The sequence below is a fragment of the Oncorhynchus tshawytscha genome, linkage group LG22, assembly GCF_018296145.1.
Source record: "Oncorhynchus tshawytscha isolate Ot180627B linkage group LG22, Otsh_v2.0, whole genome shotgun sequence".
Taxonomy (NCBI): domain Eukaryota; kingdom Metazoa; phylum Chordata; class Actinopteri; order Salmoniformes; family Salmonidae; genus Oncorhynchus; species Oncorhynchus tshawytscha.
The window spans coordinates 9,482,897-9,506,225 of record NC_056450.1 but is presented as its reverse complement, the minus strand read 5'-3'; the positions used below and the strand labels follow the sequence as shown (position 1 = coordinate 9,506,225).

General features: G+C 44.3%; 1 protein-coding gene across 1 annotated transcript in view; it reads right to left on the bottom strand.

Annotated features, from left to right (window-relative positions):
- LOC112221721 (RNA-binding motif, single-stranded-interacting protein 2-like) overlaps positions 1 to 21,575 on the bottom strand; it is a 36,350-nt gene extending 14,775 nt beyond the window's left edge. The window contains exons 1-4 of the mRNA XM_042303683.1: positions 21,444 to 21,575; positions 10,419 to 10,591; positions 4,960 to 5,018; positions 3,962 to 4,053 (exon numbers count right to left, since the gene is read on the bottom strand). Of these exons, the coding sequence (XP_042159617.1) occupies positions 3,962 to 4,053; positions 4,960 to 5,018; positions 10,419 to 10,591; positions 21,444 to 21,515 (396 nt within the window). The 5' untranslated portion in view covers positions 21,516 to 21,575. The remainder of the gene's footprint in view (positions 1 to 3,961; positions 4,054 to 4,959; positions 5,019 to 10,418; positions 10,592 to 21,443) is intronic.
- Positions 21,576 to 23,329: the final 1,754 nt, after the last annotated feature.

The following is a 23,329-nucleotide window of genomic DNA, read 5'->3' as shown; positions in this document are numbered from 1 at the left end:
GTTGTTGTTTGTGTCGCACTGCATTGCTTTATCTTGGCCAGGTCGCAGTTGTAAATGAGAACTTGTTCTCAACTGGCCTACCTGGTTAAATAAAGGTGAACTAAATAAAATAAAGAAATAAATACTTCAAAGCGCATTCACCCTGCTGCTTACACCTATAGTTACTGTATAAATGAACATGTAATCATGTATGTCGAAGTCTGAGAAATATGTACGTTGAAAACACTGTGTGTGTGTGTGTGTGTGTGTGTGTGTGTGTGTGTGTATCCCTAAACTTGCCAACAGACGGAAAGAGCTATGAATGGATCAGTGGTTCACCAATCAGGGCCTTGATGGGCTTGGTATTGATATTTTATTAGGATCCCCATTCGCTGTTGCAAAATCCCAACTAGCTGTTGTGAAACATGACATAATAAAGAGAGCATTAATAGACAAGATCAGCTCAAGATCAGAACTACATACATTTAAAAACGACATTCATAACCTACATATCACACACAAAATATCTAGGTCAAATCGGGGCGAGGTGTTGTGCCGTGAGGTGTTGCTTTATCTGTTTTTTGAAAGCAGGTTTGCTGTTTATTTGAGCAATATGAGATGGAAGGGAGTTCCATGTACTCATGGCTCTAGATAATACTTTGAGCTTTTTGTCAGTGCTGAGTGTCAGTTGACTATGAAAACAATGTGGAATTTTCAACCCATTAATGTTTCTTTATAAAAAATAAGAAATGATGCAGTCAGTCTTTCCTCAACTCTTAGCCAAGAGAGACTGGTATTATAGTATTAATATTAGCCCTCTGATTACAATGAAGAGCAGGACATGCTGCTCTGTTCTGGGCCAGCTGCAGCTTAACCTTGGATAAAAGAGTTGAATTTGTCTTTCTGCACCTAATTTCATTTAAAGTACTCAAATGTGTTTGTTCCATCATTCTTGGCTTCATAATACAGTTTCTTCTTCTTTTAGTTGAGTTTAGTCACATCATTTCTCAGTTTGCAGTAAGTCCGCCAGTCAGATGTGCAGCCAGACTTATTAGCCACTTATTAGCCACTCCTCTCATCTCTTTCAACCATACAGCTTTTCAACTCCTCATCAATCCATGGAACCTTAACAGTTGTAACATATAGTTTCTTAACAGGTGCATGTTTATCATTAATTGGAAGAAGTAACTTCATAAATTCATCAAGTGCAGCATCTGGATGCTCCTCATTAACCACATCAGACCAACAAATATTTTTAACATCATCCACATAAGAGTCACAGCAAAATCTTTTGTATAATCTCTTATACACTATTTTAGGCCCAGCTGTTTTAACTTGGGCTTTCCTGGATATAGCCACTATATTGTGATCACTGCATCCAATGGGGACAGATACAGCTTTAGAACAAAGTTCTACAGTACTAATAAAAATGTGATCGATACATGTGGATGATCTTGTTCCTGTAGTGTTTGTAACCACCCTGGTAGGTTGATTAATAACCTGAACCAGATGACAGGCACTGGTTAGAGTGAGAAACTTACTCTTGAGCGGACAGCTTGATGAAAACCAGTCAATATTCAGGTCCCCAAGAAAGTAGACCTCTCTGTTTACATCACATACACTATCAAGCATTTCACACATTATTTAGATACTGACTGTTAGCACTTGGTGGCCTATAGCAACACCCCAAAATAATAGTCTTTAGACGAGGCAAATGAACCTGCTACCTACCACAGCACTTCAATAACAATTGGCATGAGATCTTCTTTAAGCAATACAGGGATACGGCTCTGAATATATACAGCAACACCTCCCCCATGAGCATTCCTGTCTCTTAGATGTTATTTGCTTGTATTGCTACTGCTGTATCGTCAAAGGAATGATCTAAGTGAGTCTCAGAAATGGCTAATATATGAATGTTATGTGACGTTAGCAAGTTATTGATGTCATGAACCTTATTTCTAAGGGTACATATATTAATATGGGCTATTTTCAGCCCTGGGTAGATTCTCAGAGTTAGACATAATATGGAAATTAACAAACTAATCAAGAGAAAAGAGAAAACAACATTCAGCAGGCCATTAATCCGTTGGTGTGTGTTAGTGTGCGTGTGTCCTGCGGGGTTGAAGCTACAAACCCATAAGCTTGGAAACAGTAACAAGGCCTGGAAACTGGAAAACCAGAATGTTCTTTCAATGTTCTCATAAAACCTGTCTAGAACATTCATGTCTTATATTCTGAGAACATGGCAACCATGTTTTGTGTATGTTTGATGTGACGTTGATGGAATATTCTCCCAACCCCCCCCCGAAAACTGGACACCAGCTTGTTCTTGCAATGTTCTCATGAATGGTCTCTAGAACATTCATATCTTATATTTGGAGAAGATGGCATCCCTGTCCTGTATATGTTTGATGGGACCTTGATGGAATATTTTTTCGAACCCTCAGACAACTGGACACATGAATGTTGCAGCAATGTCCCATTCAACGTGTCTAGAACATTAATGTTGTATATTCTGAGAACATTATAACCACATTGTAGATAAGTTATTCTTGACATTAAGGGAATGTTCTCCTAACGTTAACACCAAAATATGCTAAAAAGGTTCTCAGAACGTTTTTGCTAGCATAGATTTATTTTTCTCCAACCTTTCTTTAACTAGGCAAGCCAGTTAAGAACAAATTCTTATTTACAATGACAGCCTACCCCAGCCCTAACCCGGACGATGCTGGACCAATTGTGCCCCACCCTATGGGACTCCCGATCATGGCCGGTTGTGATACAGCCCAGAATCAAACTAGGGTCTGTAGTGACGCCTCTAACACTACAACGCAGTGCCTTAGAACGCTGCGCCACTCAGAAGCAATAGATAAAATGTTCCCCTGACTAACGGAGAACTGGACCACTCAAACGTTAGGGGAACATTATGGGTAACATTACAAAAATGTTCTCTCTCCCTAGAATTGTTAGCTGGGAAGCTGATCTCCATTCGTGCTGGATTACTGACATTCACAAGTGTTCTCACATACTGAATAACCCATATTTCAGTCTGTATATATGTCTGGTGTTCATCGGGAGGTTTACAACCTTGGCTGATACCTACCCAGACACATTTCTGACTCATTGTGAGTCATTCTGGTGAAATGTCATCTGCTCTGTTCTGATCCTGTGTGTGTGTGTGTGTGTGTGTGTGTGTGTGTGTGTGTGTGTGTGTGTGTGTGTGTGTGTGTGTGTGTGTGTGTGTGTGTGTGTGTGTGTGTGTGTGTAGTTGCCAAGTGTAAGTTAAGTGTGTGTCAGAGATGGTGTGGGGCTGAGGTTGGAGCAGTTTGTGTGTGCGTGCATGCGTGGTTGCCAAATGTGTTGTGAGTCATTTCTGGTGAAATTCGCATCTGCCTCGTTCTGATCCTGTGGGCTGTGTGTGTGTTTCTGTGCCATGGACGGACTGTATGTGTGTGTGTGTAGTTGCCAAGTGTACGTTTAGTGTGTGTCAGAGATGGTGCGGGCCTGAGGTTGAAGCAGTCTGTGTGTGAGTGTTTGCGGATGCCAAATGTGTGGTTTGAGAGTTTGCCGAGAGGCCAGCCGGTGTGACAAGGCTCGTGGCTGGGCATTGGGCCCTGGTACTGGGCTGGGGAGGCTGGGGAGAGAGCTGCTCAGACAGTGACTCAGCCTCCTGCCTCCCTCCACCAGGGAGAACAGGCTAGCCCTTTGTACAGGTTGCTGAGGGAGCAGGAGCTGCCTGCCTGGGACACACTCCCTGAGCACCTCTGTAAAACACTCACGCAGGCAAGCGCAGGCACACATACACACACCGATGGGCTTAATTGGTCAACACACTACTCTCTCAAGGGTCACCACACAAAGACAAAAGAACAACCACAACAAGGAGAGCTCTGCTCTCAGAAAGGGGGGAGCGATATAGAGACAGGGAGAGCTAGAGAGAAAGAGAGAGAGAGAGAGAGAGAGAGAGTAGACATCTTACCTTAGCCATCTGAGCCTGGACTCCACCAGCTTTCAATGCTGTCACTGCTTTCTGTGCCGCGGACGGACTGTCAAAGTCAACAAAGCCATAGCCTGCAGGGACAACGACAGACAAATATACTTTGAGTTGTGACACTGAGAAGTACATACTATGGCAACAGGCCTAGGGCAGGGAGTTTTCTGACTAGGACTATGTGACCTGACCACGAAAAAAAGTTAAACTATAGACTGTAACTAGGGACCAGGGTTATTCCTTGCCAGGTAACATGATAATGAAAACCACCTGTCCTTAGGCATGAACATAGAGATAGATACAGTATCTACCTATGGCCATGACACCTCAAATCATGCAGGTCCTGTGCAGGTAAGCATTGAATGGGGCTGAAACAGCAGACAGGTTAAGGATAATATGACAGAACAGAATCTCTCCACTACTGCACTGTGGACAGGTTTAGGATAACGCTACAGAACAGAACCTCTGTGGTGGAGGCAGGTTTAGGATAACGCTACAGAACAGAACCTCTGTGGTGGAGGCAGGTTTAGGATAACACTACAGAACAGAACCTCTGTGGTGGAGGCAGGTTTAGGATAACGCTACAGAACAGAACCTCTGTGGTGGAGGCAGGTTTAGGATAACGCTACAGAACAGAACCTCTGTGGTGGAGGCAGGTTTAGGATAACGCTACAGAACAGAACCTCTGTGGTGGAGGCAGGTTTAGGATAACGCTACAGAACAGAACCTCTGTGGTGGAGGCAGGTTTAGGAGAATATAGTCTATCCTTCTACTGTGGCCAGATGTGGAGTTCCTGCATGTAACCAACGCGACGCTGCCCACGTTCTGGGTCACATCACGGAAACACCCGTTGAGAAGAAACAGACAGAGGCTCTCTGGGATGTCTGCAAGTCATGTTTGAGCTGATCGTGACATACATCTGCGTGTACTGTAGGTGTGAGTGTGTTTGTTTGTGAGTGTGTTTGGGTGGGTGTATCTCTCCTCACCTTTGCATTTGTTGGTGGTCTTGTCCAGGATGGCTTTAGTGGACATAATTTTCCCATACCTGGAAAACACAAAGGTGGATGGATGGTCAGGGTTTCTGGGGACCAAGCAACGCTTCTGCTGCGTACAGACCATCACTAACGTCATATCACATTAGTAAAGTTGGCAGGGTGGAGGTATTATAAAGGCATGGGGGGGGTAGAATCGGTGGAGGGATTCCCATGAGGATGCCAACATCCTACTCAATCCAACATCACTCCATCATTGTCTATGAGGCTCACCCTAACAGTGTCATCTCAAGGCAGAGCACACTGAAATGGAGTGTTGGTGTACGGTTGTATTTCCTGAGATTGTAGATAAGCAATACTACATGACACACTGTGTAGTACTAAACATAAATATACCAATACGATCTCTGTTTCCCTGGCAGCCGTACATTTCTATCTTACTCATCTGACCTAATTATCTTCTTCCCAGGAGGAACATATAGGGGCTGTACATGCTGTCTATTAATGCATATTATAGACCTAGCTTATAACAAATGACCCAATGCATGATTGCTAATTATGTTGTTGTAGTTGGAAATAGTGATCTCCAAAAGTATTGGGACAGTGAAACATTTGTGGTTTTGGCTCTGTACTCCAGCACTTTGGATTTAAACTGATACAATGACATTATTTGCCATTCATTTCTATTGGGCACAAAATAAACTGAAACACAACCAAAACAAACAGGAAATGCATTCAACAAGTTTGTAAAATCACAAGCTTGATCTAATCATTGCGTGCTAGGAATATGGGACCAAATACTAAACTTTGTACAACTTTAATACGCATAAGTGAATTTGTCCCAATACTTTTGGTACCAAAAAACTAGTATGAAGGGTCGGGAGACAGGCGCAGGAATGCTTAATAGTTTTTTAAAAATTATACCCAAATTACGGCGTGCCGTGTAAAGGCACGGGGACAAAGACCACACAAAACACAGGGTTGAAACCCAAACAAAAGAGTGAGGAGTACCTCGAATAAATAACACAAGCGCACAATGATTAGTAATTATCTGCGCAATCCACAATGGCATGAAAGCCAAAACACTCAGCACAGGTACTCACACAAAAGAATGGACATTGTAACAATAATCAACCGGACAATGGTAAACCAAGGACACACTTATACAAGTACTAATCAGTGATAATAGGGGACAGGTGTGCGGGATGAAAGTTCCGGAGGGGATCCGTGACAGGGACTGTGTAAGAAAAAGTGCTGTAATTTCTCAACGGTTCACTCGATATGGAAATACCCTCAAATTAAATCTGACAGTCTACACTTTATTAACCTCATAGTCATTGTATCATTACAAATCCCCGCCCCCAAAAAAAGAAAAATGTTGAAATTTTTTTTTTTCACTGTCCCAATACTTTTGGAGCTCACTGTATATGTAGAAGTCTTGTCTTTATCATCTTTGTTCCAGGAGGAACATATTGGGCTTGTACATTGCCTTCTATTAATTATTTGTACTGTAGACCTAGCTTTACAATCTCCCCTGTTTCTGCACCAACACTGCAGAAGCAGGATATCAGCTCCCTGCATCTCTCTAAGGCATGTGTATGTTCTGTAACCTGATCTCACTCTCCTTGCCTTGGCTGTGCTGTTCTGTGCTGTACAAGCAACCCCTGCATGGCTGGCTGGCTGGGATCCACAGCAACACTTTCTCTCTCACTCTGCTAGCTAACACAATGCCCAGAACAGAGCCTCTCTCTGGGTCTAGCTAACACTCTATCTCCCTAGCATACCCCCCTGGCTTTACAACAGAGCACAGGCACACACGAACCAAAGGAGTAAGGGCTGCCCTTGAACTTTTTGTTTTACTACAGCACATGAACATCACACACTTGTTTAAGGAGACGGGTGTTGTTTTGAAAATCCTCTCATGGTTTCTCAACCTACTAACAGAGACAGACCGGACAGGTGTCCCCTGCTCTTTCTATACACATGTTCCTCCAACTGGCATCTTCCAAAAACAGGCTACTAAAACCTAACAGGAAATGAAGCTATTCTGCATATATTACACTGGTGACTACAATTCCAAACAACTTTAGAGATTTGAATTAGCTAAAGGACATTCTCTGCCATACAGTCAATATGCTCTAAAGCAAACTTGTCCCATATGACCTCTAATGTAACATTAGTGTTTCATGTTATGTTTGCTGATCTATGCAGGATGCCGTCAAATACATTATGCCATCAAATACATTATGCCATCAAATACATTATGCCATCAAATACATTATGCCGTCAAATACATTATGCCGTCAAATACATTATGCCGTCAAATACATTATGCCATCAAATACATTATGCCGTCAAATACATTATGCCGTCAAATACATTATGCCATCAAATACATTATGCCATCAAATACATTATGCCATCAAATACATTATGCCATCAAATACATTATGCCATCAAATACATTATGCCATCAAATACATTATGCCAAATCAAATAAATACATTATGCCATCAAATACATTATCAAATACATTATGCCATCAAATACATTATGCCATCAAATACATTATGCCATCAAATACATTATGCCATCAAATACATTATGCCATCAAATACATTATGCCATCAAATACATTATGCCATCAAATACATTATGCCATCAAATACATTATGCCATCAAATACATTATGCCATCAAATACATTATGCCATCAAATACATTATGCCATCAAATACATTATGCCATCAAATACATTATGCCATCAAATACATTATGCCATCAAATACATTATGCCATCAAATACATTATGCCATCAAATACATTATGCCATCAAATACATTATGCCAACAAATACATTGTGCTTTGGCATAACATATCCACTGTTTTCTAGTAACATTATTTATGGATAGTACTGTTCTGTGTGCAAATGAAAAGCAATCCCTAGAATAGGACAACAGCATGGGGGAAACTGGTTGCTACTAGCTCTCTGTTCTGGGCATTATATCGCATTTGCAGGCCTCCTTAGTTGAACTATGGATATCCCCATAGAATACTGCATGAGGGAAAGATTGCTACAAGCTCTCTCTCTCTCTCTCCTCCTGGGTACTAGTTGTGTACAGTACAGTATTTGCTGGCCTCCTTAATTGTGCAATGGAGAGATGCCCATCTACTAGTGCATTCAGCTGGGAGGTCTAACCCTGTGGCTATATGGTGTGGAGAGAGGGAGGTTGGAGGGGCAGGAGACTCCGTCATGTGTGAGAGAGCAGAGAGTACAGTGTCTAGCATTGCACCCATAGTCAGCTAGAGCCAGGCCAGAACCAGCCACCCAAAGAGGGTGTGCTGCTGGGGCTAGGAGGCAGAACAACCTCCCTTCCATAACCCCCAGGCCTGGGTTCAAACGGTATTTGTTTTCCTTCAAATAATTTGAGCGTTTGATTAAGCATGTCAGTTTTGAGCCGGATGAGCAAGGTTGGTATTTATGAAACTTATCCATTGATTTCTTTGCACCAGGAAAGCCTAATCAAGCACAGAGTAAGTATTTAAAGGATTTAACATACTATTTGAACCCAGGTGTGATACCCCCATCAGAGCTCAAAGCTCCTCGCTTCACATGGAGCAACTGGCAGTTAGTTAGTTAGTTAGTTCGTTAGTTATGTCAAATTCATGTTTCCTGTGGTTTTCACTTCGTCACTTTATTCATGTTCTTCCCTGTATTGCCAAGCTCTCTATAGTTACATACACTGAGTGGACAAAACATTAGGAACACGTTCTTAATATTGAGTTGTACCCCCTTTGCCCTCAGAACAGTCATCAGGGCATGGACTCTACAAGGTGTCGAAAGCGTTCCACAGGGATGCTGGCCCATGTTGACTCCAATGCTTCCCACGGTTGTGTCAAGTTGGCTAGATGTCCTCGGAGTGGTGGACCATTCTTGATACACGCAGGAAACTGTTGAGCGTCAACCAGCAGTGTTGCAGTTCTTGACACAAACCGGTGCGCCTGGCACCTGCTACCATACCCTGTTCAAATGCAAATAAATCTTTTGTCTTGCCCATTCACCCTCTGAATGGGACACATACACAATCCATGTCTCAATTGTCTCCAGGCTTATAAGTCCTTCTTTAACCTGTCTCCTCCCCTTCACCTACACTGATTGAAGTGGATTTAACAAGTGACATTAATAAGGGATCATAGCTTTCACCTGGATTCATCTGGTCAGTCTATGTCATGGAAAGAGCAAGTGTTCCTAATGTTTTGTACACTCAGTGGACAGTAGAGTAGACCTTGCATAGCGCCATCCATTCTTATTGCCTATTTTTAACAAAGCATATTTTCATCTCAACAATGGTATACAAAACCGTACGCCTTGTTTAATGCCCTCCTCTACTCACAAGCAAATGCAGTGATTGTATCTACTCTGTAACAGCAGAACTACCCACATACCACCTCACACAGAAAACCTTAACTCCCTACATTCCTCCGCCTAATTCCCCCTCTCCCTCCATCCCCCTCTCTCTCCCGCTGTCTCTCTCCATCCCCCTCTTCATGCCACTGGCCTTGTTTGTATTTCCCTTTCCCCTGGGCTCAGGGTTTCCTGTGGGTTTGGGCAGCCTCGTATGAGCCATATCTTCTAGACAGCTGGAAAATAGCAAGCCTCATTCACTCTGCTTCTCTCCTTCCCCCTCCCTCTTGCATTCTCTCTCGCTTTCTCTCCATCTGATTCCCTTCCTCTCCCTCTCTTACTTCCCACACTCTCTCTCTCTCCTTCATTCACTTTCTCCCCATTTAATCTCTCCTTCCCTCTCCCTCCCCCTCCTCTTTCTCCTTCCTTCCCTCAGCATCTATCTTGACGTCTCACTCGTTCTACTGTTTCGTTTCTCCTCAGGCTCCAGTATTCAATGATGGGCAGCCAACTCCTTCATCTTCACCCAACGAGCTTTTTCATTTGGTGTTTCATGGAAGATCGAACAGACACAGACCAAGTGGCTCTGGCATGACAGTTCTGGTTACCACTGCCGTGTGTCTAATGCATATTGGAAATGCTGTAATCATATGATTTAATTGAATGCGGAGATACCAACCACTCAGACCACTGGAAGCTGAGTGAGCCCATTCTCTGGTGATGGCAAGACCATCATACAGAGAGGAAGCGCCAGGGAGAGAGGCAAAACGTGCTAAGTAAGCTAGCTGTTGGAAAGTCTGCCCTCAGTTGTGCCTGCCTGAAACCTTCCAGTTGATCTGTCCACAGGCCACTGACTGGTGAGACACTTGTGAAAGGTGCACCCGCTTCTTGCCCTTTTAAGCTCAAGCATTATTTCAGGCCCTGTCTATCCCCATTAACACAATTTCCTCTCTCACTATTCTCTTCCACCACAGTTCGTTCATTTTACACAGAGCCATAGATTCACTGAGACGTGTGGTGGCGGAGTGATTTGTTGATGAGTTACTCACGGCTGACACAGTTTGACCAGGTCCTGGTCTGTGGTTCCCGGGTGGAGGCCGCGGATGTAGAGGTTAGTTTTGCTCAGCTGCTCTGCGCTGAGGCTGCCGTTACTGCTGCTGCTGGTGGTGGTGTGGTTGGGGCTGGGTAGAGCCATCTGGTGGCTGGAAGACACATACGTCGGCTGGAGCGAGGCAGAGACAGGATATGACATCAGAAACAGGATATGATTACATTGGGCAGTCGCTGGCTAGCATGTATGCAAGATTTGATTATGGGTGAGATTAGACATTTGGTGAGGATGTAAGGGAGGTGGTTTGGTAAAAACCAATTGGCATGATGAGTAGGCTAACCTTGCTTGAGACATTATGCCTATAGGCTTTGGCTAAAATGTGCAGGAAACCAAGATTTGCACCCCAATCTGTCACAGTAAAATGCTACACTCCTCGACAGTCCTGAATAGGCACGTCCATTAGATCACATCTGGGCTGTTATCAGTCAACTCTCCAGGCTGTTCATGATCCAGCGATTTATATTTATCTAGAGTGTAACCTAATCTACAAAAATCTATTCAGGAAACAATTAGCAGGATAACCTGTTACAGTGGGTGGTTAAGCAAAGGGCAACATGTCAATATAGTACCCTACAAATCCGGGGCCAGGGCTGCGAAATCAATAGCAATTTGGTTATTTCACTACACTGCCTCCTAGATAGGATTTCAGTGTACTTAACTGTCTGCTAGATAGGATTTCAGTGTACTTAACTGTCTGCTAGATAGGCTTTCAGTGTAAGGCTACTATGGTCTGCTAATGGGGGCAGTAATAACATAAAACATTACCATCATGACCTATAAACACCAGACCATGGATACACATCTAGACAGAGGACTCCTTGCACGAATCACATTTCAGTCGAGTCGGCACTCTGCAGGGCTGCTACAGCCACAACTCAATTTATATCAATACTGAGCTGACACTGCTTTGGAGGGGAAATCAGTTACTGTTTTAACCTATAACAGTCCCCCTGTGAATCGATGTGGTCAGATCGGTCGAAAATGAGAGCATATTAGACACAGGAAAAACTGGAAAGCGCCTAGTGTCTCTAAAGTAGCCCGAATGAGCTTGATTCCAGCCCTCAGTAGTCACCTCCCACTCCGCTCCACTCTGCTCCAGTGCTGACCTAATGGTGTCCAACTAGCTGGCCCATTGTTTCCTGCAAGTGTGATTGGTAACCCGCTCTAATGAAACAGTTCCTCTTCTTCTTTTTTCCCCTTTTTTCTCCTCCTCCTCCTCTCTCTCTAACAATTTACATCCTTCCCAAACCACTGCTCTACTGCTATACCACTCTGTCTGTTTTTCCACAGTTCTGCATTCATCATGGCCTTCACAACACCCAGCAGCACGCAGCCTTGAACCCCTCCATAGGAGTTTTACCACCCTGTCATTAATCACTGTTGTTACTCTCACAGAGCCCATTCATTCACCATACCCATTCTACACCTCTAATCTGCCTCTTTTCAGCATCAGTAGCAGGGCAGCACATTGTTTGTTTTCCCACAACCGCGACCTCTCCCTGTGGCTAGCTCTTGCCTTCACTCCCAGCATACCAGCCTGCATGTAAACCCTATCAGGAGGGATCCACCTGCCTGGGTACTGGGATCTGTATGTGGCTGGTGAATGGATGGAGCTGGGTCTGGGTGTTGGCTATAGAATCTGTATGGTACAGAATGGAGCTGTATGAAGCCTGGTGGTAGATATAATCTGTATGCTGGATGGGGCCTAGGTCTAGATGAGGCCTGTCTGGATTTGTGTGTTGGATGGATGATGCGGCTGGATAGATGTGGCCTGGGCCTGGCTAAAGGATTGGTGCGCTGCTTGATAGAGGATGGAGCCTGGCACTGGTGCTAAATAGAGCTGTATGCTGTTGGACGAGACCTGTCTGGATCTATGTGATGGATGGATGAATGGGGATGGATGGATGGGGCCTGGGCCATTGAAGCCTATCTAATTGGGGAGATAATTGGGGAGCTTGCTAGCGGAAGGCACTAATCCCTCTCATGTGCTCTCCAGTCAGAAGGTACTGTCTCATTAAGGCTGCTCTGCTCTGCTCGTTCTGAGACAAGGAAGATGGCAGAGAACCAGAGAATGAGATGGATCCACACCCACCAGGCTCCCATCTGCCTGCCTGTCTGTCTGTTTGCTGTTTGTCTCTGTCTATCTGCCTGTCTGCCTCCCTGTCTATCTGCGGCCTGCCTGCCTGCCTGTCTGCCTGCGGCCTGCCTGCTTGTCTGCGGCCTGCCTGCCTGCCTGTCTGCCTGCGGCCTGCCTGCCTGTCTGCCTGCCTGCCTGCCTGCCTGCCTGCCTGTCTGCCTGCGGCCTGCCTGCCTGTCTGCGGCCTGCCTGCCTGCCTGCCTGCCTGTCTGTCTGTCTGCCTGTCTGCCTGCCTGCCCTGCCTGCCTGCCTGCCTGCCTGCCTGTCTGCCTGTCTGTCTGCCTGTCTGCCTGCCTGTCTGCGGCCTGCCTGCCTGCCTGCCTGTCTGTCTGCCTGTCTGCCTGCCTGCGGCCTGCCTGCCTGCCTGTCTACGGCCTGCCTGCCTGCCTGCCTGCCTGCCTGCCTGTCTGCCTGCCTGCCTGTCTGCATGCCTGCCTGTCTGCGGCCTGCCTGTCTGCCTGTCTGCCTGTCTGCATGCCTGTCTGCCTGTCTGCCTGTCTGCGGCCTGCCTGTCTGCCTGTCTGCCTGTCTGCCTGTCTGGCCTGCCTGTCTGCCTGTCTGCCTGTCTGCCTGTCTGCCCTGCCTGTCTGCCTGTCTGCCTGTCTGCCTGTCTGCGGCCTGCCTGTCTGCCTGTCTGCCTGTCTGCATGCCTGCCTGTCTGCGGCCTGCCTGTCTGCCTGTCTGCCTATCTGCCTGTCTGCATGCCTGCCTGTCTGCGGCCTGCCTGTCTGCCTGTCTGCCTGTCTGCGGCCTGCCTGTCTGCCTGTCTGCCTGTCTGCGGCCTGCCTGTCTGCCTGTCTGCATGCCTGCCTGTCTGCGGCCTGCCTGTCTGCCTGTCTGCCTGTCTGCGGCCTGCCTGCCAGCTCCAGGTGTTCTGTTCTACCAAACAGTACAGAAGGGCTCCCATGAAAAAGAGATTGATATCTCAATGGGATTCACCTGGTTGGATAAAGAACAAACAAAACACAGTGCATGATTAATAGCATTGGTATGAATAAATGAATTTGTGGAATTTCCATGATGTATAGGTGCATACACTAGCTGTAACTAGGTACATCCCAAATATACATAGGGGAAGCTAATGTGCTGCAATGTGTGCAGTCAGTGTGTGTAGTCCATCTTTCATTTGTTTCTGAACATGCTAATGAATCACAAATCTTGAGTCATTACCATTCGGTAGCTACCGGTAGGTTGGTTTTGCAGCATTGTGTGAACAATGTGTGCTCTTATATGCACTCTTGGATCACTGCACTGAGTTTGACCCACACTGGCATCTGATGGAAGTCCTTCCTGTCCTGTTCCCCTACTGTAAACACACAGCCTCCTACATGTTTGTTCTCACTGCTCCTTACAGACAGCAGCAGCATTAGAATGTGGAGTTAAATTATTTCTTTGCATTCCCACGCCATAAACAAATGTTTGTGTTAGTTAGTTACCCTCAGAATTGGGGGTAAGACAGAGGGGGTTTCTTTTCTACGGCCGTTTTCACGTTCTCCACATTCCTAAAAGCCTCAATTAGTACCGGAACACAGACTAAAGAATGTGTCTCTCAAGACAATGAAGGATTAGAGGGAAAACTCCACCCGAGAACTATCTTTTGGTATTTGTTTCATTAGTCCATTGTTGATATAGTCCAGGCTGTATCACAACCGGCCTTGATTGGGAGTCCCATAGGGCGGCGCACAATTGGCCCAGCGTCGTCCGGGTTAGGCTTTGGCCGGAGTTGGCCGTCATTGTAAATAAGAATTTGTTCGTAACTGACTTGCCTAGTTAAATAACGGTTCAATTAAATAAATACAATAAAAAAATCAACAATGGACTAATGAGACAAATATCAAAATATTGTTTTTGGGTGGAGTTTTCCTTTAAATATGACCTAGTGAGTACTGGGAAACTCCTAGTCTTGCCCCATACTGTTTGTATGTGCTGTAGGCGACACTTCTACCATTGGCAAGCCAAACATCTTAGGCATCGAACATAGAGAGGAGTTGGCTTATAGCACAAGCAGACTGGATGCAACACCAGGCTAGGAAAACCTTACTTTTAAAATCACATGGTTTACACATTATTACCTAAATATACAATGCTCTATATATCATTATAAGCACGTAGAGCCTTTAGAATGTATTGTAATAAGGTGATATCAAATCAAATCAAATTTTATTTGTCACATACACATGGTTAGCAGATGTTAATGCGAGTGTAGTGAAATGCTTGTGCTTCTAGTTCCGACAATGCAGTAATAACGAACAAGTAATCTAACTAACAATTCCAAAAAAACTACTGTCTTATACACAGTGTAAGGGGATAAAGAATATGTACATAAGGATATATGAATGAGTGATGGTACAGAGCAGCATAGGCAAGATACAGTAGATGATATCGAGTACAGTATATACATATGAGATGAGTATGTAAACCAAGTGGCATAGTTAAAGTGGCTAGTGATACATGTATTACATAAGGATGCAGTCGATGATATAGAGTACAGTATCTACGTATGCATATGAGATGAATAATGTAGGGTAAGTAACATTATATAAGGTAGCATAGTTTAAAGTGGCTAGTGATATATTTACATCATTTCCCATCAATTCCCATTATTAAAGTGGCTGGAGTAGAGTCAGTGTCATTGACAGTGTGTTGGCAGTAGCCACTCAATGTTAGTGGTGGCTGTTTAACAGTCTGATGGCCTTGAGATAGAAGCTGTTTTTCAGTCTCTCGGTCCCAGCTTTGATGCACCTGTACTGACCTCGCCTTCTGGATGACAGCGGGGTGAACAGGCAGTGGCTCGGGTGGTTGATGTCCTTGATGATCTTTATGGCCTTCCTGTAGCATCGGGTGGTGTAGGTGTCCTGGAGGGCAGGTAGTTTGCCCCGGTGATGCGTTAGGCAGACCTCACTACCCTCTGGAGAGCCTTACGGTTGAGGGCGGTGCAGTTGCCATACCAGGCGGTGATACAGCCCGCCAGGATGCTCTCGATTGTGCATCTGTAGAAGTTTGTGAGTGCTTTTGGTGACAAGCCGAATTTCTTCAGCCTCCTGAGGTTGAAGAGGCGCTGCTGCGCCTTCCTCACGATGCTGTCTGTGTGAGTGGACCAATTCAGTTTGTCTGTGATGTGTATGCCGAGGAACTTAAAACTTGCTACCCTCTCCACTACTGTTCCATCGATGTGGATGGGGGGTGTTCCCTCTGCTGTTTCCTGAAGTCCACAATCATCTCCTTAGTTTTGTTGACGTTGAGTGTGAGGTTATTTTCCTGACACCACACTCCGAGGGCCCTCACCTCCTCCCTGTAGGCCGTCTCGTCGTTGTTGGTAATCAAGCCTACCACTGTTGTGTCGTCCGCAAACTTGATGATTGAGTTGGAGGCGTGCGTGGCCACGCAGTCGTGGGTGAACAGGGAGTACAGTAGAGGGCTCAGAACGCACCCTTGTGGGGCCCCAGTGTTGAGGATCAGCGGGGAGGAGATGTTGTTGCCTACCCTCACCACCTGGGGGCGGCCCGTCAGGAAGTCCAGAACCCAGTTGCACAGGGCGGGGTCGAGACCCAGGGTCTCGAGCTTGATGACGAGCTTGGAGGGTACTATGGTGTTGAATGCCGAGCTGTAGTCGATGAACAGCATTCTCACATAGGTATTCCTCTTGTCCAGATGGGTTAGGGCAGTGTGCAGTGTGGTTGAGATTGCATCGTCTGTGGACCTATTTGGGCGGTAAGCAAATTGGAGTGGGTCTAGAGTGTCAGGTAGGGTGGAGGTGATATGGTCCTTGACTAGTCTCTCAAAGCACTTCATGATGACGGATGTGAGTGCTACGGGGCGGTAGTCGTTTAGCTCAGTTACCTTAGCTTTCTTGGGAACAGGAACAATGGTGGCCCTCTTGAAGCATGTGGGAACAGCAGACTGGTATAGGGATTGATTGTATATGTCCGTAAACACACCGGCCAGCTGGTCTGCGCATGCTCTGAGGGCGCGGCTGGGAATGCCGTCTGGGCCTGCAGCCTTGCAAGGGTTAACACGTTTAAATGTCTTACTCACTTCGGCTGCAGTGAAGGAGAGACTGCATGTTTTCGTTGCAGGCCGTGTCAGTGGCACTGTATTGTCCTCAAAGCGGGCAAAAAAGTTATTTAGTCTGCCTGGGAGCAAGACATCCTGGTCCGTGACTGGGCTGGGTTTCTTCCTGTAGTCCGTGATTGACTGTAGACCCTGCCACATGCCTCTTGTGTCTGAGCCGTTGAATTGAGATTCTACTTTGTCTCTGTACTGGCGCTTAGCTTGTTTGATAGCCTTGCGGAGGGAATAGCTGCACTGTTTGTATTCAGTCATGTCACCAGACACCTTGCCCTGATTAAAAGCAGTGGTTCGTGCCTTCAGTTTCACACGAATGCTGCCATCAGTCCAAGGTTTCTGGTTAGGGAATGTTTTAATCGTTGCTATGGGAACGACATTTTCAACGCACGTTCTAATGAACTCGCACACCGAATCAGCGTATTCGTCAATGTTGTTGTCTGACGCAATACGAAACATCTCCCAGTCCACGTGATGGAAGCAGTCTTGGAGTGTGGAGTCAGCTTGGTCGGACCAGCGTTGGACAGACCTCAGCGTGGGAGCCTCTTGTTTTAGTTTCTGTCTGTAGGCAGGGATCAACAAAATGGAGTCGTGGTCAGCTTTTCCGAAAGGGGGCGGGGCAGGGCCTTATATGCGTCGCGGAAGTTAGAGTAACAATGATCCAGGGTCTTTCCACCCCTGGTTGCGCAATCGATATGCTGATAAAATTTAGGGAGTCTTGTTTTCAGATTAGCCTTGTTAAAATCCCCAGCTACAATGAATGCAGCCTCCGGATAAATCGTTTCCAGTTTGCAGAGAGTTAAATAAAGTTCGTTCAGAGCCATCGATGTGTCTGCTTGGGGGGGATATATACGGCTGTGATTATAATCGAAGAGAATTCTCTTGGTAGATAATGCGGTCTACATTTGATTGTGAGGAATTCTAAATCAGGTGAACAGAAGGATTTGAGTTCCTGTATGTTTCTGTCATCACACCATGTCACGTTAGTCATAAGGCATACGCCCCCGCCCCTCTTCTTACCAGAAAGATGTTCGTTTCTGTCGGCGCGATGCGTGGAGAAACCCGCTGGCTGCACCGCTTCGGATAGCGTCTCTCTGGTTAGCCATGTTTCCGTGAAGCAGAGAACGTTGCAGTCTCTGATGTCCCTCTGGAATGCTACCCTTGCTCGGATTTCATCAACCTTGTTGTCAAGAGACTGGACATTGGCGAGAAGAATGCTAGGGAGTGGTGCACGGTGTGCCCGTCTCCGGAGTCTGACCAGAAGACCGCTTCGTTTCCCTCTTTTTCTGAGTCGTTTTTTTGGGTCGCTGCATGTAATCCACTCCGTTACACTGGTTGTAAGGCAGAACACAGGATCCGCATCGCGAAAAACATATTCTTGGTCGTACTGATGGTGAGTTGACGCTGATCTTATATTCAGTAGTTCTTCTCGGCTGTATGTAATGAAACCTAAGATGACCTGGGGTACTAGTGTAAGAAATAACACGTAAAAAAACAAAAAACTGCATAGTTTCCTAGGAACGCGAAGCGAGGCGGCCATCTCTGTCGGCGCCGGAAGTGATATAGATAATATCCCATCTGAGTGCAGTCTTTCCATTCTTTTCCAGTACACAATAGGACATATTTAAGAGACATTTTAAGTGTAGGTGATAGCTCTGAGCTGTTCTTTCCTCTCTCACTGAACTACAGCACTGTAAGTATTAGCCCTGGAGGTTATTGGATGTATGTTTCCACAATGTACAGTATGTTACTGTACACAGCAAGCGACGGAGTTTTGCTCCCACACCTCAGGCCACAGCTGGAGTCTCAAAAATATGTTCCTCGATTCCTCACATCCACCCTCCTTGCCTCCTTCTCAAATCGTCACAGGGAAGCAAGGAAAGCTTTTTGAGGAGAAGATCCAAAGGAGAGAAAAAAAAACTTGATCTCCCACTGAAATATGATCCCAGTTCTATTTATACTCAGTTCTCCATAAACACATTTTCAAAATCTGTCAACAAAACACATCACACATTGCATGACACTCCATTTCTGCGAAAATAAATACACGTTTTATCTGTCTAAATAAGCAAAGGCCTACCTGCTTGGCACAAGAGATTTTCAAAGGCACGGTAGAAAAGATCATGTTTCTGAAAGTATAAGCTTTCTGTGTTTGCTGCCTGGTACTGTATTCTGCCACAGTGTGCAGAAAAGGTTTTGGGGGGAAAACACAACGATGGCACTCTTCTGGTGCTTCTACTTCAACCTGCAACCTCACCAACTCTTCAACAACATAGAGACGGCAGGTGGGTCTTCATTCTTCCCTCTCTGAGTCGATCCAACTCTACACTCAAAAGTACAAAAAAAAAACTAAACCGTTTTTTTTGTTTGTTTCAGATATGCAGAAAAGACATTGAAGAAAGAGAAAATGGAGACAGAGCAATCTGATGAATAAGACAAACACATTGGGTTTGAGAAAAGTGGTTCACTTTACTCTATACAGAGGAAAGGTCTGGTGGCTCCCTTGTCCACGGGAACTGAACCCCTAACAACCAAAGAAATCAAGGTATGTGAGAGGGAAAAAAGAAGAAAATGGGGGAGGGAAGAGAGGAGGGTAAGGGAGGGGTGCGGGAGGGGTGCGGGAAGGGAGGGGTGCGTAATCGAAAGCAGAAGAAAGAAAGAAAGAAAAAAAATCTTAATCCCTCTCTTTCCTCCACCCTTTTTTCCTGGTATAAAAAAGCAGGGTTTACCACTTGACCTTGGGTTTACATGTTTTCCCTCAGAGTGACGTTTGAGCTCTCACGATGAGCAAAAAAAAAAAAAAAAAAAAAAGGCATGAGTTTGCAAAAGCAGAGTAGCAGACACCCCTTCTATCCTGACACGAGCACATTGTTTGAAGGCAGAGTAGTGCACTGTATAGGGAATAGGGTGCCATTTGGGATGCATGCAGAATTCCAGGAATTCCAGGCCATTAATCTGAGCAATCTGAATTCCTGCAAACCATGACGCAGGGAAAGGAATAACACAGCCCTGGGAGGTGGAAGCTAGGGTTATGTTTCAGGAAAGTTGAACACTACCAATGCGTATTTCAGCAATGTTGCACCAAGTCAGCACCAAGATTCACAATGCAGAATAATAGAATATGCTTTTGACAAAAGAAACATGCATTTTTCCCCATCCATAATGTGAAAGCATCAGGATCAAAACTAGGATCACAAAAAAATTTATTAAAATGTATAATTTTACAATTAGGCTACATTTGAAAAAAATATATGCTTTATCGTTTCTTAATTTCAATTCCCGTAATATCTCACCCAATCCAACACTCCATATTCAACTTCATCATTATATTTTTCCTGTTTTCTGGATGTTCATCTTAAAATAAAAAAATCTTATCAACTTCCCAAAAATATAATTTATCATTACAAACTGTTAGGTTGTTACAAATATGTTAAATAATAATCAGCATATTGAATTGAACAATTTCAATAGGCTACACTATGTACAGCAGTGCATATTCATATTTCCATATCTATAAATCACTGTTTTATATTGACCAATGTTACCAGCCATCGGACAATATAGGGGTTCACAGCCTGGTCTCATAGACTAGACGTAACATAGTAAATGTGAATCCGGGACATGCAAATTAGTATGATGTATTATGTTTGGTATGGTTACACACATTGGGGTGGACGGATAGGCGTATAAAGCAAACATCTAGGAACCCAAAGGTGAGTACGAATCTCAACACAGACAACTTTAGCGTTTGAGCTAATTAGTAACTTTTCAACTACTTTCAACTACTACTAACTACTAATACTTTCAACTACTACTAACTTTTTAGCTACTTTGCAACTACTTAGCATGTTAGCTAACCCTAACCCTAAAAATTTTAGCTAACCCTTACCCTACCCCTAACCTTAACCCTTTAACCTAACTCCTAAATGTAAACCTAACGCCTAACCCCTAGTCTAACTAACATTAGCCAGCTAGCTAATGTTTGCCACCTAGCCACCTTGCTAACATATCATACGTTTTGCAAATTCATAACATAACATACAAAATTAGTTATGGACAGCCACAAATTAATACATATCATACGAAACATAATATATCATACTAATTCCAGGTGAATACATTCAGTTTCCTTTCCCTTTACCTTTAATTGGCGTATCTCGAATTTACATAAATAATAATACGAAATACTCTGAGACCAGGTTGGATTTCAAGGGGTGGTGTAAATCTTTACACTAAATAAACTTATTTGGTTAACTTACGTTACGGTCTACTCAAAGAGAGATCTTACTCTCATCACGATGAAAAATGTATTTGACACATCCAACGTTCAGGTCGTTCAGTTAACAATTAGACATTGGTATAAACCCGAGAACGAGCGCAAAAATGATCTAGGCTATTCGCCGCGCAAGTTTAATCCGTACATTGACTTTCTCTGTGCCAATGACCAGAGCGAGGAAGAGCACTAACGTTCACCCCGACGCATAGCCTACAATAAATCCATGCATTATACCGGTATTCTATTCTATTATCTATTCCCAATCTTGTTTGGGGGATAGACAAGAGTTACAAGCTATTTTAAATCGACAAAATAGCCTATAGTTATTTTGTAGCATAAATGGTCCACTTTCAAGGACACTGCAGCTTAATAGCCAGGCAACCTAACTGCCAGAAACAATCCAGGAGGAATGAGACCGGCATATAGCCTACATATAACATATATAGCACATTATTCAGATGGAGTAAAATACAGCATCGCTTTACCTTTTTACTGGTTCTGTTAGTGTAGCCGTTGTATGGGTTGAATCCTGTCCTCGGCGGCACAGAGAGCAGCATTTTTTTCAGCAGCAGCACTATGTCTGGAGCGAAGAGCACAGCCAAGGCAGGCAGTCAGCTGACGTCAGACAGGGAAATTCAGTTTAGAATCTGACTGGGGTTGTGATTTGACTAGCGCTCTCCCAGCTCCCAGCCACTGGTATTGTGTAGCCTTCTATGTGACTTTGCGTTAAAAAAAAAGCGCGCGTTTCTGTGTTCCTCTTTCCATGTAGGCTATTTGGTAAACCTGGAAACCACCAGACAATGAACACGTATGACTTTGGACATGTTACTATTTCCTATGAAAGTCTGGACACACATTTCACTTTTATTGGCATTTTATAAAGGCTTTTTGTAGCTTGTATAGTCTTCAATAACATTATCAATTATTAATACACATCATTAAGCATATCTAACATAGGGACTAATAGACTAATGTTATAATCTTGACCATGGCCCAATATTTTGGTAAAGGTACATGGCATTACACCATCAGTAAAAAAACGAATGGCAGTGGGTCATGGATGATCTCAAAACCTAGTCATTATCAGGACACTGATGTCCTGGGATGGCTCATATTATCATGTAATGGCACAAGTGTTTTTATAATCAACTGCAAGTTGCTTGGCAACACAGTCCCTCAACCCTCTGCCTTGACTCCTTGTGTATCTACCCTGATTAGCCCTCAAGTGTGCACAACGTGTGTATGCAAAAGCGTACTCTCAGCCACATAGTAGTATGAATGTGCACAGAATAGAATAGAGTAAAAAATAGAATACCTTTATTGTTCCCAGGGGGAACTTTGGTTGTGGCATTCATATTAGATAATAAACACATAACAGCATAACTCATGAATTCACATGACAGATACAACTACTAGTGTTCTTTCTGATAGAGAAATACACCGAACAGTCACAAATGACAGTTTAAACCTTGTTTAAATGCCAGCTTAGGCTAGTCAGCACACAGAAACAAGCTCTCATCTCCTTGATATACAGAATATAAGGCAGGTGGGATTTCACCCAGATGTCATCATAGTGTGATCATTTGTTTCCGTCTTGAGCCAGGACCGTGTGACTAAAGTGACTGAAACCAAATTATAAGGTGTTATTATTGGCTGGGTGCAAGTGGCCTGCATTTAAATCAACGTTATCCTTTTGAGAGTATATTGTTTCGTTTTCATGGGGACAGGTAGACTGTAACAGTTGTAAGTAGGCTACAATGTATGTAGCCTGCCACTATTGTTATTACCACAGACAATATAACAATGATCCATATCTATGGCTATTGCAATAAGTTGTACCATATAATTACGATATAGCCAGTTATATCCCTGGAACCTCCTACTGCATTTTTCAACATGTATGATTAGTAAGGAGGCAATACAAACAACAAGTCAAAATCATTTATTTAATTTTATATTGATTTTTTAAAATTTTAAGCCATCCTGATTGGGAGGGCCAGTGTTCAATCTGGCAGGGCCTATGCCCGGCTCTGCCATGGCTTCGCCTCTGTTGATGTTCAGTCCTGGCAAGAAGGAGTGTGTTTCCCTCTGCTCAAGGACAGTTTGTAGAGTGACTCAGTCAGTATGTGTCAGAGCCAGCATAAAGCCTTTTTCCAACCTCTCTGAATTTCAAACGGCACTCTATTCCCTTTATAGGACCTATATGGCTCTGGTCAAAAGTAGTGTACTATGTAAAGTAGTGTACTATGTAGTGTACTATGAGAGGTAAGCCTGGGACTTCAGCAGAACTCTCCTCATCACAAGTAACAGGAAAGAAGTAGTCAGGAAAGGAGCCGAGCTGCAGTGACTGAGGTCATCAAATTCCTCAATT